General features: G+C 38.6%; 4 protein-coding genes across 4 annotated transcripts; all 4 read left to right on the plus strand.

The window, feature by feature from the left end:
* Positions 1-5,108: 5,108 nt before the first annotated feature.
* On the plus strand, positions 5,109-5,559 carry LOC128017634 (histone H2A-like). The gene has a single exon (XM_052603080.1). It carries the CDS (start codon positions 5,124-5,126, stop codon positions 5,508-5,510), a length of 387 nt encoding a protein of 128 aa, XP_052459040.1. The 5' UTR covers positions 5,109-5,123; the 3' UTR covers positions 5,511-5,559.
* Positions 5,560-6,576: 1,017 nt separating this feature from the next.
* LOC128017621 (histone H3-like) lies at positions 6,577-7,052 on the plus strand. The gene has a single exon (XM_052603067.1). It carries the CDS (start codon positions 6,601-6,603, stop codon positions 7,009-7,011), a length of 411 nt encoding a protein of 136 aa, XP_052459027.1. The 5' UTR covers positions 6,577-6,600; the 3' UTR covers positions 7,012-7,052.
* A 4,203-nt stretch (positions 7,053-11,255) lies between these two features.
* Positions 11,256-11,637, plus strand: LOC128017659 (histone H4). Its single transcript, XM_052603104.1, has one exon. It carries the CDS (start codon positions 11,302-11,304, stop codon positions 11,611-11,613), a length of 312 nt encoding a protein of 103 aa, XP_052459064.1. The 5' UTR covers positions 11,256-11,301; the 3' UTR covers positions 11,614-11,637.
* Positions 11,638-12,239: 602 nt separating this feature from the next.
* On the plus strand, positions 12,240-13,406 carry LOC128017648 (histone H2B-like). The gene has a single exon (XM_052603094.1). It carries the CDS (start codon positions 12,476-12,478, stop codon positions 12,848-12,850), a length of 375 nt encoding a protein of 124 aa, XP_052459054.1. The 5' UTR covers positions 12,240-12,475; the 3' UTR covers positions 12,851-13,406.
* Positions 13,407-15,592: the final 2,186 nt, after the last annotated feature.

A 15,592-nucleotide genomic window follows, 5' to 3' on the forward strand; every position in this document is an offset into this window, starting at 1 on the left:
GGGTCATGAACTGAGAAATTACATTTTCACTTTTGACATGTAACAGGTCAATGTACTATAAAAACATCCTGTGAGTTTTAGAACACAAAACTTTCTCATTAGTTCAAAAGAATATGTTATTAAAACCAAGCTGAAAAACTGTCTCTGCAGAAGAAAATTAAAGGGGGGGTGAAATGCTATTTCATGCATACTGACTTTTTTACACTGTTAAAGAGTTGGATTCCCATGCTAAACATGGACAAAGTTTCAAAAATTAAGTTGTACGTTTGAAGGAGTATTTTTGTTCCAAAAAAACCTCTTCCGGTTTGTCACAAGTTTCGGAAAGTTTTTTTCGAGTATGGCTCTGTGTGACGTTAGATGGAGCGGAATTTCCTTATATGGGTCCTGAGGCACTTCTGCCGGAAGAGCGCGCTCCCGTATAGCAGAGCACTGAGAGCACAACAGACTTCACTGATCAGAGCCAGAGCGTCGCCAAACGTCACAAAAGAAGTGTGTTTTTGGTTGCCAGGGCAAGACAACCCTGCACAGATTACCAAAAGAGAAACAGATGTACAGGGATCTGGATGATTTCACGTGAACAATCGCTCTTGAAGCAACGTTTTGGTCACGCACTTCACTTCTGATCTGTTCTTCCCATTGCAAGTCATCAAGCCCATGAAGTTCAACCACCCTCTGAATATATTCTGGAGGAATTAGACCTGCATCGTTTAGCCTTGAAGTGACCAGGATCTGGGCAGAGGGAAGAAGTTTCCCTTTGAGAAGATTCACCAGCATGCAAATTACAGAGACCGGTGACACTGGGTCAGTGCATGTCTTGGTGCGCTTAAAGTTAAGAAGAAACCTAAATTCACCAAGTCCATCCCATATAAAGAGGATCTGAGACCGTTCGAGGGTCTCTGGCTTGGGTAACTTTGGAAAGATCAGATGAGTATGAGGAAGAAAAACAGCTCAGGCGGGTGGAAGTTTTTTTTTTTTTTTTTTGTTTTTTCAATTAGAGAAACGAAAGAACGAATGATACACGGATTGCATAAAATCCAGACAGTTTTCGCTCCGAGATTAATTGCGGTGTCCGATTGCGGAAGACACCAAACACGATAAACAAGCCTCGTCTCTTGTAGTGTTTTTCCATTCTGAGCTCGTTTTGATGGTGGACTGTGTGACGCATATCGCGTGCTTCTTCTCTGGTAAATGTTGCATTGCGTTTCATCCGATTGTGAGTTAGAAAGGCCGTTTTCCTCTGACTAAATTAGGCTCTTGTTCACGCGTGAATTAAATCCTGGAGTATTTCGTTCTGGCATGCACATATCTCTCACCACAAGAACCTATAGTTTCATTACTGGTAGAACTGAATATGAATCCCATCAATAAGAAGGGACAGTGAAACCTGTTGCTACATGTATAGAAAACGGAAAATATGTCATCTAATAGATTAGTTAATACAAATTGTGTCATCATTTACTTACTCCCCTTTTTTTTTTTTTTTTTTTTTTTAATTTATTTTATAATAAGATAGCATATAGGTACATATAGTTATTGCAAACTCAAAGTTGGATCCCCTCCTGTTTCAGCAGCAAGAGCTAATAAGTGCCTGTGTGTATTTATTCATTAAATGGAACATGAAAGAGGACTTTTAATGATAGTTTGAAATATACATATTTCATAGATGATGCTTCCTGTTCCTTTATCAAAACAGCCTCATATGAAGAAAGTCTTGCGTCGTGCTCATGAAACATCAAGCAGAAACAGTCTTAATAATGATAATTATAAAGCTCAACTCTTTAAAGATGATTTTAATTGAGACCGCTATAGATGAATATTTTTACTTTTTAAAATATAGCTACATTTTTTTTTTTTTTTAAAGAGTTTTAAAATTAACTGTTAAAAATGCAGAAATATTACTAATATGTATACTTTTTAATCTAAAAAGTTAAAGTTAAATTGATGTTGTAGCTCTTTCACTTCGGCCAGGTGGCGTTTTTTCTTTCCGGTGCTTTTTTCTTCACCCAGCCTGTTCCCGAGCGCTGGTTCCCATGGCACGTGACTTATTTGGTCAGGGTCATCAGGTGTTCCACGTGCTGATGGTTCTGTGTACAGTCTGTCAGATCCACCCTTCATATCTGGACTACTTCAACCAGAGACCTCTACATGAAACTCCATTCTGATGGCGAGGCATTGTTCTTCATCGCGCTCTTCATTTTAACACTCATCACCTCTGCTCTGATAGCCTTGTATATGTCACGAAAGTAAAAAAAGATTACACGGTTAAACTAAGTAAATAATATGAATAGTTTGTCCTGCACTTTAATAGTGGTTGGTCAGCATGCTCTCAATGAGTATTAGAGTTATGGGCTGATGAAAATGTTTATTCAAGTCCACATAAGCTTTAGCTAACGATGTTTCCTGATCAATATTCTTGTTGGTCCTCAAACAACATTCCTATCATCAAACTTAGATTTTACAGTGCTATGTTTGGGGTCTGTGTTTGTGTGTGCTGTTCAAGAACTGAACTTTGAGCAAATGCTTAATGTTCAAACCGATCATCATCTGTGTTGGTATTTTTGAATGTGTTTTTAATGAAAATGCTTTTGGTAAAGTGATGGTACAGTAATTCATATCACACACATCTCGTGTAACTGATGACAAACAGTAGTTTTATTTTTATGGTTGTTTTACATAATTTAGTCTATGTTGTGGCTTAGGGTTAAATGAAAATATATAAACTTAGAAAATGTCCTGGCAAAAACCTACCAGCAACATAATTACAGTTAATACACATTTTAATTAAAGTAAGTTGTAGTATGCTTTATACTACATGCTGAATATTCCTGACACATTTCTATCACTTAATTGTTTTGTAGGTGCTTCCATCCCCGTATCTTGCCAATCTGAGAACATTCTGTGAAAGAAAGTCCATCTTGTTCGGAGATGGTCATATAGTTAGAGTAAACACTCAAAGTGAGTGTGTTTTCTTTTTTTGAGTAGTCAGTTTTTATATTTGGAGACATTTTTGTTAGCACAGAAATGAAAAGGTCAGAAAATAGGCAGATCTGAGCAGAGCTCGGACGTACCGTATGGACTGAGCGACAGGAAACCATTGACATCTTCCTGGAAACTGTTTGATGCATAGAGCAAACTCTCCACTGCCAACACACTGATAAACTTTATTTGAGGGAGGAACAGGGGGAATAAAAAAAGAAAGCATATTCACATAATATCCCATTATGACTGTTCTAAATGAGGTTTTGTTAGGAAAGGAGAATATGCAGTGGTTCAATAGTTTCCATAGTCTGTTGTTTAATTTATGAAATCATGGGAAAATGGGTAGACTATTTCAAATTGGCCCATAAAAAAACTAAAAGAGGAGTTGAAGAGTTCACATCCGATGACATTCATCCCAAAGGATGATGATGTCATGATGGCAGAGTGGTTTTGATTGTGGACTTGTTCATCATTATAAGGAAGGGGCACTATGATAACAGGATGGATGCACTTTTTTAAAGGGATAGTTAACCCAAAAATTAAAATGATGTCATTGTTTATTCACCTTCAAGTTGTTACAAACCTGTGGGTACAAGGTTTTTTGTTTGTGTTTTTGGTGAACTATCCCTTTAAAGTATTTACATAAAACTGTATGTACATTCAAATATAACAGAGTACTGTATACACAATAAGGCCTGTTCCAAATCACTAATGCACTACTCTGTGACATTTTGTGCAAATAGTGTGTTCACTCTGAAAATTCCAAAAATAAAAAAGTGCACTTTAAACACCCAGATGATGCACTTTACCGAAAAAAAAAAAAAAAAAAAAGTGTGGAATGTTGGACATTTTATTATTATTATTATTATTATTATTATTATTATTATTATTATTATTATATCCATTCCACATATTGAACAAAGAAAAAAAAAAAAAAAACTTTTCATCTATTGTTATTGATAGTAACTGTTAAAGGTCATTATTTTTTTTAATTTAATTTTATTTTTTAGATGAATGTTTCCAATCTGTATATTGTAGATAATGTATAGGCCAATGGGGTTTTCAGGGAAGTTGAACAATAATTAAGACTCAAAAGACTCTATGTTTAATATGAATAAGGGATGATTTATGAAATATCTGTACTGTATTTATAGTTAATGATGACACATTCACAAACTGAGTTTGTAGTAAACAGAACATGAACACGAGTAGAGCAGCTGATGATACTGAACTGCAGCACGTTAGAGCGATTATTATCGCAACAGAACTGGTTGCAACGGTTTTCGGATCATTATTACACTGAACCAAAAACCGTTTGTTTCGGACGCGTCCGATTCGAGGAGCTGATGATACTGCGCATTCGTGACTCAGCGTGAACCCTACTGACTCACTGAGCCGAACTGATTCTTTTGGTGATTGATTCTGAACTGATTCTGAGCTAATGTTATGAAGGGTAATCTGGCGAAATGTAAATTAATTTAATAACAAATACATGGCAATGTATTATGTATAGTAAGTGGATCATGGTTTCTGAAGTTGATGTCAGACGCTTCTTTGTGGAGTACCATTCTTTATTTGATATATTCTTGAAAATGCCATCCTATACTCTTACCTCTATGGTTCTGTTATTCAAAGAATCTTGAATCCGGGTGAACATCCTGCTCCTGCCAAGTATACCCATCTTATTTAACTTAATTAAAATCCCCTTTCCACAACATGTCAATTTTTTTTTTCAATAGTATAACCAAACCAGCTTCTTTGCTAACTTGAGGTTTCCTGATTTCATTTTCTAGACAAATAATTGGGTCCATTGTTTTGCGCCCATTACAAAATCCGCTTTGGTGAGGGGAGAACATTCCTCTTTTTTCAATTAGGGATTTGCCTTGACAATTAATTTTAAATCTAACTCCTTCACAAGTTCCTGAATGTTTTCTATCGTGTTGTTTCTTGAAGCTGCATAATCTGCGCGCCGGCTGTGGAGGCGTGGCTTTGGAGGGCGGTGTTGGAGGGAAGTTCAGTGATTGGTTTGAAATCTTACAGACTTTAAACCAATGAGCGACTCGCACGCTCTTGTAAATACAGCAGAGCGGGGTTCATGTTATCATTGTCTACATTTCTAACGTAGAAATATCGTTCTCTTAACAATGAGCGGAAGAGGCAAAACCGGCGGAAAAGCGAGAGCCAAGGCCAAGACTCGCTCCTCCAGAGCAGGGCTGCAGTTCCCCGTCGGTCGTGTTCACAGACTTCTCCGTAAAGGAAACTACGCCGAGCGCGTCGGTGCCGGAGCTCCCGTCTATCTGGCGGCTGTGCTCGAGTATCTGACCGCTGAGATCCTGGAGTTGGCTGGAAACGCCGCGAGAGACAACAAGAAGACCCGCATCATTCCCCGTCACCTGCAGCTGGCGGTGCGCAATGACGAGGAGCTCAACAAACTCCTGGGTCGAGTGACCATCGCTCAGGGCGGCGTGCTGCCCAACATCCAGGCCGTGCTGCTGCCCAAGAAGACCGAGAAACCCGCCAAAGCCAAGTAGACCCATTCTACTCGGTTTCTCAAACAAAAAGGCTCTTTTAAGAGCCACCCATTTCATCTCCGAGAGAGCACTTTTCTAGTTGTACAATTTGCTCTTAAATGACAAATGTATGTAACCAAAAAATAAGTCACATTTATTACAACACTATGTGAACTTACAACAGCTTAAAAGTTTAGCTTTTAATAACCGTTAGTCACAAACCGTAAAGCCACTCAATTTGATTTTATAATGGTATTATTTGTCTGAGGGCAAGCAAAAACAATTTTGCGCTTATTACAAATGTACACGCACACACAGAAAGATAGAAAATAATATGTAAACTGAGATCAGCAAGTTTGTGTTGCATATGCAAGTGTAGAAAGCAGTTGTGCCATATATTAAGTTATATATTGCTCTGATATTATGAAATGTTATGTGAGTGTTCGCATGTTAGGCCTGCTGGGTCTGAGTACAAGGAGATGTCACCATCACCTGCTTGTTGAGGAAAATTATTTGAGTAATGAGACAAAGTATTTATCAACCATGAGATATGGTGTTAGAGACATGGGAAACAATGGGCTAAAGAGTACAAAAGTAGAGATGTGTTTTTGTCACATACAAGGCGGAGCTCACTGCTATATTGTCTTACCTTCCTGCAATAATGCTACTGTATTTGACCGTGTTCTTTATTTAAGAAGGACATTTATATTACGATATATTTACTTGTGCCTTTTTCTTTATTTATTCCCTTTCTTTCTACTGTGTACTTATTTGACCAAAGCCTAAAATTTGGTATCCTCTTTAAGAAGAATCGCTTTTGTAAACCTCTTTGAATAAAAGCGTGTATAAAATGACTAACTGTACATGTAGTGTAGAGTATTTGTTTGATCCGTAATAAATTAATAAACTGAACAAAGCATTTTGAGCGGGAAACAAACAGTTTCCCGTTTGAAAACGGGAGATGCGCACTCATTGGCTAGCAGTCCTGTACAGGCGCCACACATCAGCCAATCACAAGCTTCTGGACCATGACGCCATCCTAAAATGCTTTAAAAGCAGCTGTGTTGGATACACGGTTACACTCGTATTCTACAGTGATAAGACTACAGCGATGGCAAGAACCAAGCAGACCGCTCGTAAATCCACCGGTGGTAAAGCCCCGAGGAAGCAGCTCGCTACTAAAGCCGCCCGGAAGAGCGCCCCAGCCACCGGCGGCGTCAAGAAGCCCCACCGTTACAGGCCCGGTACCGTGGCTCTCCGAGAGATCCGCCGCTATCAGAAGTCCACCGAGCTGCTGATCCGCAAACTGCCTTTCCAGCGTCTGGTGCGAGAGATCGCTCAGGATTTCAAGACGGACCTGCGCTTCCAGAGCTCCGCTGTCATGGCCCTGCAGGAGTCCAGCGAGGCTTATCTGGTCGGTCTGTTCGAGGACACCAACCTGTGCGCCATCCACGCCAAGAGAGTCACCATCATGCCCAAAGACATCCAGCTGGCCCGCCGCATCCGCGGAGAGCGCGCTTAAACCCGCCGCTGACAAACACCCCAAAGGCTCTTTTAAGAGCCACCTACAACACTCTCATTGAGACCGTTTCCATTAGAACGATTGATGTAACACATGAGTAAATGTCTTAAAATTTGAAAAGAATAAGACAAATCTTCCTTGATTTAGATGTTATGTGTTTTAAACAGTTCTACAAAAATCACAAGGACGAAATCTAGAAAATGGAATGTGAATTTACTTTAAAATACATTCTGAACTGCTGTGGTTATGTTACCCTTAACTTGAATGTATATATATATATTATACTAAACATAAATACACATATTTGAAAAGTATCATAGATAGTAAGAACCTGAAGTTTATGAAATGGTGAAGCAGATGAAACATACAGGCACTGTTCATATAATTATAATATCATCAAAAAGTTAATTTTTTTCACTAATTCCATTCAAAAAGTGAAACTCGTATATTGTATTCATTCATTGCACACAGACTGATATATTTCAAATATTCATTTATTTTAATATCGATGATTATAACTTACATCTAAGAAAAATCTAAAATTCAGTATCTCAGAACGTTAGACAATTGTGAAAAGGTTCAATATTGAAGACACCTGGTGTCACACTCTAATCAGATAATTAACTCAAAACACCTGCAAAGCCTTTAAATTGTCTCTCAGTCTAGTTCTGTAGGCGACACAATCATGGGGAAGACTGCTGACCTGACAGTTCTCCAAAAGACGACCACTGACACCTTGCACAAGGAGGACAAGACACAAAAGGTCATTGCAGAAGAGGCTGGCTGTTCACAGAGCTCTGTGTCCTAGCACATTAATAGAGAGGAGAAGGGAAGGAAAAGGTGTGGTAGAAAAAAGTGTAGAAGGTAGTGGTGGGCGATACTGCAAAATTTGATCCGATACCAAATACATATAGGGTCAGTATCGCTGATACCAATACCAATACGATACTTTTTATTAAAAAAAAAAAAAAAGCTTTTGTGTAGGGGAGTGCAGCAGGTCTATGTCATTATTTCTGAGGTGAATCAATGATCAATTATTTAGGCAATATTTTTTATTAATGTATTGAAGTCCACAAAATTATTAGTTATTAGGCACTGTAGAATGAATTCTTTACAGCCTTAAAAAATATATATATATATATATAAGAATAAAAAAAAATGAAATAAAGTGCACACAATTATTACTGAAGAACAAACAAAGAACAAATATACCTATGCAATTACATTCCCTGAGCCCCCCTTCTGAATGTGCTTTCAGTTTCACTCCCTCTGTCCGATGCTCCTCGGCGTGTTGTGTCAGTGAGTCTCGTGAAGACACAACAATGACTCACAGCAGAGCAGCAGGAGGGGGAGGAGTAACAAAGTGGGCCAGGATGTGAAAGCAGCGTTTGCTCAGGATTGTAGAGGTAGAAGACACAAGCAAAGTATAATGAACGTAGATGAGAGATATTTGAATTAATATATCAATTCAATTACAATTGTATCGATCCGATACCAATACCAGTGTTACTATCGATATTTAGATCGATCCGCCCACACCTAGTACAAGCAATAGGGATAACCCCACCCTGGAGAGGATTGTGAAACAAAATCCATTCAAAAATGGGGGGGGGGGATTCACAAAGAGTGGACTGCAGCTGGAGTCAGTGCTTCAAGAACCACTACACACAGACGTATGCAAGACAAGGTTTTCAGCTTCGCATTCCTTGTGTCAAGACACTCTTTAACAACAGACAGCGTCAGAAGCATCTAAAGACAAAAAGGACTGTACTGTGGCTGAGAGGTTCAAAGTTATGTTGTCTGATGAAAATAAATTTTGCATTTCCTTTGGAGATCAGGGTCCCAGAAACTGGAGGAAGAGAGGAGACGCACACAATCCACGTTGCTTGAGGTCCAGTGTAAAGTTTCCACAGTCAGTGATGGTTTGGGGTGCCATGTCATCTGCTGGTGTTGGTCCACTGTGTTTTCTGAGGACAAAGGTCAACACAGCCATATACCAGGAAGTTTTAGAGCACTTCATTTCATTTTCCTACAGGACTTGGCACCTACACACAGTGCCAAAGCTACCAGTACCTGGTTTAAGGTCCATGCTATCCCTGTTCTTAATTGGCCAGCAAACCCGCCTGACCTTAACCCCATAGAAAATCTATGGGTTATTGTGAAGAGGAAGATGTGGTATACCAGACCCAAAAATGCAGAAGACCTGAAGGCCACTATCAGAGCAACCTGGGCTCTCATAACACCTGAGCAGTGCCACAGACTGATCGACTCCATGCCACGCCGCATTGCTGCAGTAATTCAGGCAAAAGGAGTCTCTACTACCTATTGAGTTCTTTTATATGCTATACAGTGCTATTTTAAGGCCATTGACCTTCAGGACTTGAGTGTAAATGCCCACTATTATTATGGCCTGTCATCTGTCTAAGATCTTTGTATAATAAATTATGATTATGATCCCTTTGATCATGCTTGTGATACTCTTTAAAAATCTATAGAATTCTTCCAAAAAAGATGTAGTCCGTGCAATTAATGGTGAAGGAGAGAAGGCTCTGAGAGGATTGGAGTTAGAGTTCAGTCTGGCATTATTACTTAGAGATTTACTTATGTTACCGCTTCAGATTTCCTGGCTCTGGAGATTGTTTTACTCTTGGTTATTGGCTCATTTTGGTGCAGGTAGGACTAATTTAGTGACTTCTTTATTAATTGGAGACACTCTTGACTGTTTCACTGAATCAGTTTCATGGAAATCGATGATTGGTGAATCTCTTCGTTTTTCATGAACATCACATCATGATATAATAGAAACAATATGTAATAATTAAACATAAAATAGCAAAAAGTAAGATGTTATGCTTTGAAATGTAATAAGGTAAAAGTTGCACAGTACTATGGAAAGGTACATATACCTGAAAATGGACTGAAGTACAGTAACAAAGTAAAAATACTGGTAACTGTTTATTTTAAGGTGTAGTTGTTACATGTACTTAATATAGTAATAATAGTTAATTATGCATAATTATAAATCTACTCATAAACCAAATGTAAAACTGAAACCATTAAAAAAAAAAAAATGTTTTGCTGTTACCAGAAATGTGTAATGAAGGAATATACAAGTTTCCCTTTTTGAATGTAATTAGTGAAATCAACTTTTTGATGATAATCTAATTATATGACCAGCACCTGTATATTTGATCGGGATGCAATCCTAAAAAAGAAAATGTTTTTTTTTTTTTTTTTTTTTTTGAAGAGTAGCAGCTATATTGCAATTTGAAAGACACTGATAAATTAAACTATAGTAAAGTGTAAGAAGACACTAGTAACAAGATGCCTAACTCTCCCCATTCTGTAGATTTATGTATTTTGCTGCTGACGTAATCGACTTGTTCCCTCCAACTCATCAACAAAACCTCCCAAGAATTAAGTGGTTGAAATCTGAGTCACCTCAGTAGACTCAATAGTAACTTTTGATAAATCCTAGGGGAATAATTGTATACCATTAAAAATAACAAATAAATAAAATTTAACCTAATTTGTTTAATTTACACCAGTTAGCATAAACAATTACACCAACATGTGCATTCTTAATCAAATTAAAAGTGAGAGAGAACGATGTTTGTGTTGTAAGCAAACATTACTGGAGTAAAAATAATTTATAAATTCAACAAGTCATTTACATAAATACGAAATAGCAATGGTCCAAGTATGTAGCCCTGAGCAACCCCACAGCTTAGACTTGCTTTGCTGGAGTAACAACTTGTATTTAAAATGCAATTCTTCAACCTTTTATATGTAGAATTGTGAAAACCTTATTTGTACAACTTTCCAATAAAATGTAATGATTGACTGTATCAAAAGCTTTTTGCAGGTCTAAAAAATGCAAGTAAATTATTGATTCTTGAAGTTCAAGAGTAACCTTGTCAATCAAGTGAAGCAAAGCCATATAAGTACTTGTGTATTTTTGTTTATATGGTTTGGTCGACAAGACCTGTTTGGCCCAAAGGTCTCCTGAAGCCGAAACCTCAAAAAATATATATTTTTTTTTTTACATGATTCAGATAATCTTATAAATGCTTTAAAACATGGATTTTAGTATGAAACACAGGGCAGACATCGTTAGTTCAGGGTTTGGATTAAACCTCATTGTTTCCTGCTCTAACTAGCGAAGAGGGGAGCGTCATGTGACGCGCGCTGGTTTCAGTCAGGTCCTGTAAGCAGATGTAAAAGTCCTCCCTGCAGCACTCGTCTCTTATTCGTTTTCGTCGTTCGACTGAAACAAGAAAATTCATCATCATGTCTGGTAGAGGCAAAGGTGGTAAAGGACTCGGAAAAGGAGGCGCTAAGCGTCACCGTAAAGTGCTTCGCGATAACATCCAGGGAATCACCAAACCCGCCATTCGTCGTCTAGCTCGCCGCGGCGGAGTCAAGCGCATCTCCGGTCTGATCTACGAGGAGACCCGCGGTGTGCTGAAGGTGTTCCTGGAGAACGTGATCCGCGACGCCGTCACCTACACCGAGCACGCCAAGAGAAAGACCGTCACCGCCATGGACGTTGTGTACGCGCTCAAACGACAGGGACGCACCTTGTACGGCTTCGGAGGATAAATAAAAGACGAAACCACAAACCCAACGGCTCTTTTAAGAGCCACCCACACTCTCGGTTAAAGAGATGAAGTTCAAGTAGTGTTTTAGTTTAAGTCTAAAATAATAATAATAATAATTTGAAAAAAAAAAAAAGCATTAATGAACATGACAGTTCTGTTACTAACCCACTTATTTTGGTGTTCTCGTTAAAAGTGCAAAGTAAAAAATACGGTTTTGAGTTGACTAGTTAATAAAATGTAGAGCAAGTTTTATGGCGGTATTCTGAGATGATGGGCATTTAGATTATTTTAAACGCAAACTCTTACTCCTAAAATCAGAGCTCGTATAATTATGTTATTGAAAACGTTTCCGTTTGTTTGGCTTTTTTTTTTTTTTTTTTTTTTGAATAGTTGCTTCCGAGTCGAAAGAAAACATTTAAGTGCAAAGGTAGTCAAACCCAAAAGTGAAATTGGCGGAACAGAGGAACATAAAGTGTCCTATCTTAAATGTTTAATTTTCTCGATGGATTCTATGTTTTATGAATTAAAGTTTGATATGGATCCTGTGTAATATTTGAGACTCATTACACTGTACAGAATAAAATAAAAAAGGGCGAATTGAAACAAAGGAAATTGAGTCGGTGGGGTGTCTGACACATGGGGCGCTGGGCGGAGTTATAATCTAGCCGCATGTGATTGGCTCAGCTTCCAGCCGTTATTCTTCGAGTTGTCCAATTAAACACGAGTTTTTGGGGTTTGAAAATGAAAATACGCCCTCAGAAACGTCCCCGTCTCTCTAGTATTTAGCATAGACCATTCAATAAATTCCTCTGTCCCGCTCTCCCTCATCATTGTCTCGTGAGGTTTTGATCTCCAGCAGCATCATGCCTGAACCAGCGAAGTCCGCACCGAAGAAAGGCTCCAAGAAGGCCGTCACTAAGAGCGCCGCGAAAGGAGGAAAGAAGCGCAGAAAGTCCAGGAAGGAGAGCTACGCCATCTACGTGTACAAAGTGCTGAAGCAGGTTCATCCCGACACCGGGATCTCTTCGAAGGCGATGGGCATCATGAACTCTTTCGTCAACGACATCTTCGAGCGCATCGCCGGTGAGTCGTCTCGTCTCGCTCACTACAACAAGCGCTCCACCATCACTTCCCGAGAGATCCAGACCGCCGTGCGTCTGCTGCTGCCCGGGGAGCTGGCCAAACACGCCGTGTCCGAGGGCACCAAGGCCGTCACCAAGTACACCAGCTCCAAGTAGAGCTCCGCTGCAGCTCCACACACAAAGGCTCTTTTAAGAGCCACCTACTTTTCGGTCTAAGAGCTTTTGGGAGTTGTGTGGAAAACTCACGGTGTGAATGGTTTAATAAGGTCCCTGGATCTTTGGGTTTTCAATCTGCAAGTATCATGTGCGATAACACACAGCTCGAATATAATTGTTTTCTTACTCAAAGCGACATTAGGGTAAAAGGTTTACGTATATTTTTAAGTTAACACAAACAAAACAATAAACTTTTACATCAAATACAGTTCAATCAGTTTACACCTCAAACTTCTCATTCATTGAATGCACTGTATGTGTTTTAGGCACATAACTAATGTTTTATTATTATTATTATTATTGTTGGCTAATAAAACCTATGCTTCAGGGACCATATTCATATAACATCTAAGTCAAATGTAGCTCTTGACTGGTTGAGTTAGAAGGTGATTAACACTAAACAACAGAAAATCAGTTGAGTCTCCCCAGCTGGAAATGTCATTGGCTGTTAAAGTCTTGTGTTTCTTATAATAAATTGACATGTTGCTAACACTTATTCATAATGCTCTCAATTATGTTGATGCACACTGTATGCATTAGTGAGTGTGGTGGTGCTTATGGGGTAATGGTCACTCAGGCCTTATATGAACTGTTTCAAATGCAAGACGTTGATTGCATGAGATTAAGTTTGAATATCGCAGCCTGTGCCTTTTCGTAGTGTGTACATCTACTATTCATCATCAAATTGTGTTAACTGACTAAATTCAGTATATATACGTCTGCCATATGTTGCCACCCCTCAAAAATTCCTGCCCCCTTATCGCCACCCCATCAATATTTAAGGACACCTCAGTCGTGGTATTGCTGGCCCAAGACTCGAACCCACAAACCCTAAGGTTAAGAGTCAAACTCACCAAAATGCAGTTCAGTTCTATTAAGATCTAAAAACCAACACTATCTGTTAGAACCTGCTCTCTCTCTCTCTCTCTATATATATATACATATCTTAGTCCATGTATTTGTCTCCCTCCATTTGTTACCAGTGTTTTTCTGCCAGCACAGTTAGCTGTGATGTCTCCAGATTAGTCTGTGAGGAGAGTTGTTCAGTGCCATGTGAATAACAATCAATCAGGAATCTGCTTTAGATGCCGTCATGATGAAAGTTCAACCCAACGCTGAAGCGTTTTGGAGCACATTCACAGCTTCTTTTGGTCAGTTGTGTGGATATATGCACTTTTGATCCAGGTGCTTTTGTAAAGTAAAGATGACAGATGTCAGTCTTTCATGAGCAAGTGAAATCATTGATTTAGCTCCTGCTGGCTGAAATCACAAAAAAAAAATAAAAAAAAAAATAAAAACTAGTCAAAAATTGCTCATTTTTGACATTTGTGATTATACATTATTGTGGTTATTAATGTATTTTGTTAGGAAATAGGGTTACAATGATGATTGATTGTAATAAAAAATAAGTAATTATATATATATATATGTTGTTTGTTTATTTTTATTGTTTTGTAATAGTGGTTCATGAGTACCTGTTGTCTATTGAGCAGTAAATTGGATTTTACCCAAGATCTAACTGTGATAATGTTGTATAATCAACAATCATGAAAGGCAATAATTTACTTTGTACAAAAACGTCAACACTGTTGAACCAGAGCCTGAACCAGACTGAATGACCAAAATCAACATTTATGTTGCCTTCTTCACCATTTCCTAAAGATATTGGCCCAGTCGGGGGTTGATCTGAAAACCATATATTTGCCCCATTATTGGGGATTCTTACATTATTATATATGTATATTAAGTTAAATATTACATTTACATTACATTTACATTTATTCATTTATCAGACGCTTTATCCAAAGTGAATTACAGATGAGGACAGTGGAAGCAATCAAAAACAACAAAAAGAGCAATGATATATAAGTGCTATAACAAGTCTCAGTTAGGTTAACACAGTACACGTAGCATGGGATTTTAAATAATTTAAGAAAACAGATACAAAAAAGAATAGAGCAAGCTAGTGTTAGAGATCTTTTCACACACACACACACACATACTTTTGCTGCCGCGTTCTGGATTAATTGTAAAGGTTTGATAGAACTGGCTGGAAGACCTGCCAAGAGGGCATTACAATAGTCCAGCCCGGACAGAACTAGAGCTTGAACAAGGAGTTGTGCAGCATGTTCCCAAAGAAAGGGCTTGATCTTCTTGATGTTGAATAAAGCAAATCTGCAGGATCGGACAGTTTTAGCAATGTGTTCTGAGAAAGTCAGCTGATCATCAATCATAACTCCAAGACTTCTAGCTGTTTTTGAAAGAGTTATGGTTGATGTGCCTAACTTGATGGTGAAATTGTGATGGAATCACAAGCAGTTCTGTCTTGGCAAGGTTGAGTTGAAGGTGATGATCCATCAACCAGGAAGAAATGTCTGTTAGACAAGCTGAGATGCGAATAGCTACCGTCGGATCATCAGGATGGAATGAGAGGTAGAGTTGAGTGTCATCAGCATAGCAGTGATATGAAAAGCCATGTTTCTGAATGACAGAACCTATTGATGCCATGTAGACAGAGAAGATTAGTGGACCAAGAACCGAGCCCTGAGGCACCCCAGTAGTTAGATGTTGAGACTTGGACACATCACCTCTCCAAGATTTGGATTCTGGTCTTGCCAGTCTTAGAGCTTCAACAACTGAGAGCAAGGCCGTCTTATATTACATAGTCTAACATCACATTCA

The sequence above is a fragment of the Carassius gibelio genome, chromosome A7, assembly GCF_023724105.1.
Source record: "Carassius gibelio isolate Cgi1373 ecotype wild population from Czech Republic chromosome A7, carGib1.2-hapl.c, whole genome shotgun sequence".
Classification (NCBI taxonomy): domain Eukaryota; kingdom Metazoa; phylum Chordata; class Actinopteri; order Cypriniformes; family Cyprinidae; genus Carassius; species Carassius gibelio.

Bases quoted from the DNA above. Each gene is read 5' to 3' on its own strand.
- LOC128017634 (XM_052603080.1), top strand. From the start codon at position 5,124: ATGAGCGGAAGAGGCAAAACCGGCGGAAAAGCGAGAGCCAAGGCCAAG.
- LOC128017621 (XM_052603067.1), top strand. From the start codon at position 6,601: ATGGCAAGAACCAAGCAGACCGCTCGTAAATCCACCGGTGGTAAAGCC.
- LOC128017659 (XM_052603104.1), top strand. From the start codon at position 11,302: ATGTCTGGTAGAGGCAAAGGTGGTAAAGGACTCGGAAAAGGAGGCGCT.
- LOC128017648 (XM_052603094.1), top strand. From the start codon at position 12,476: ATGCCTGAACCAGCGAAGTCCGCACCGAAGAAAGGCTCCAAGAAGGCC.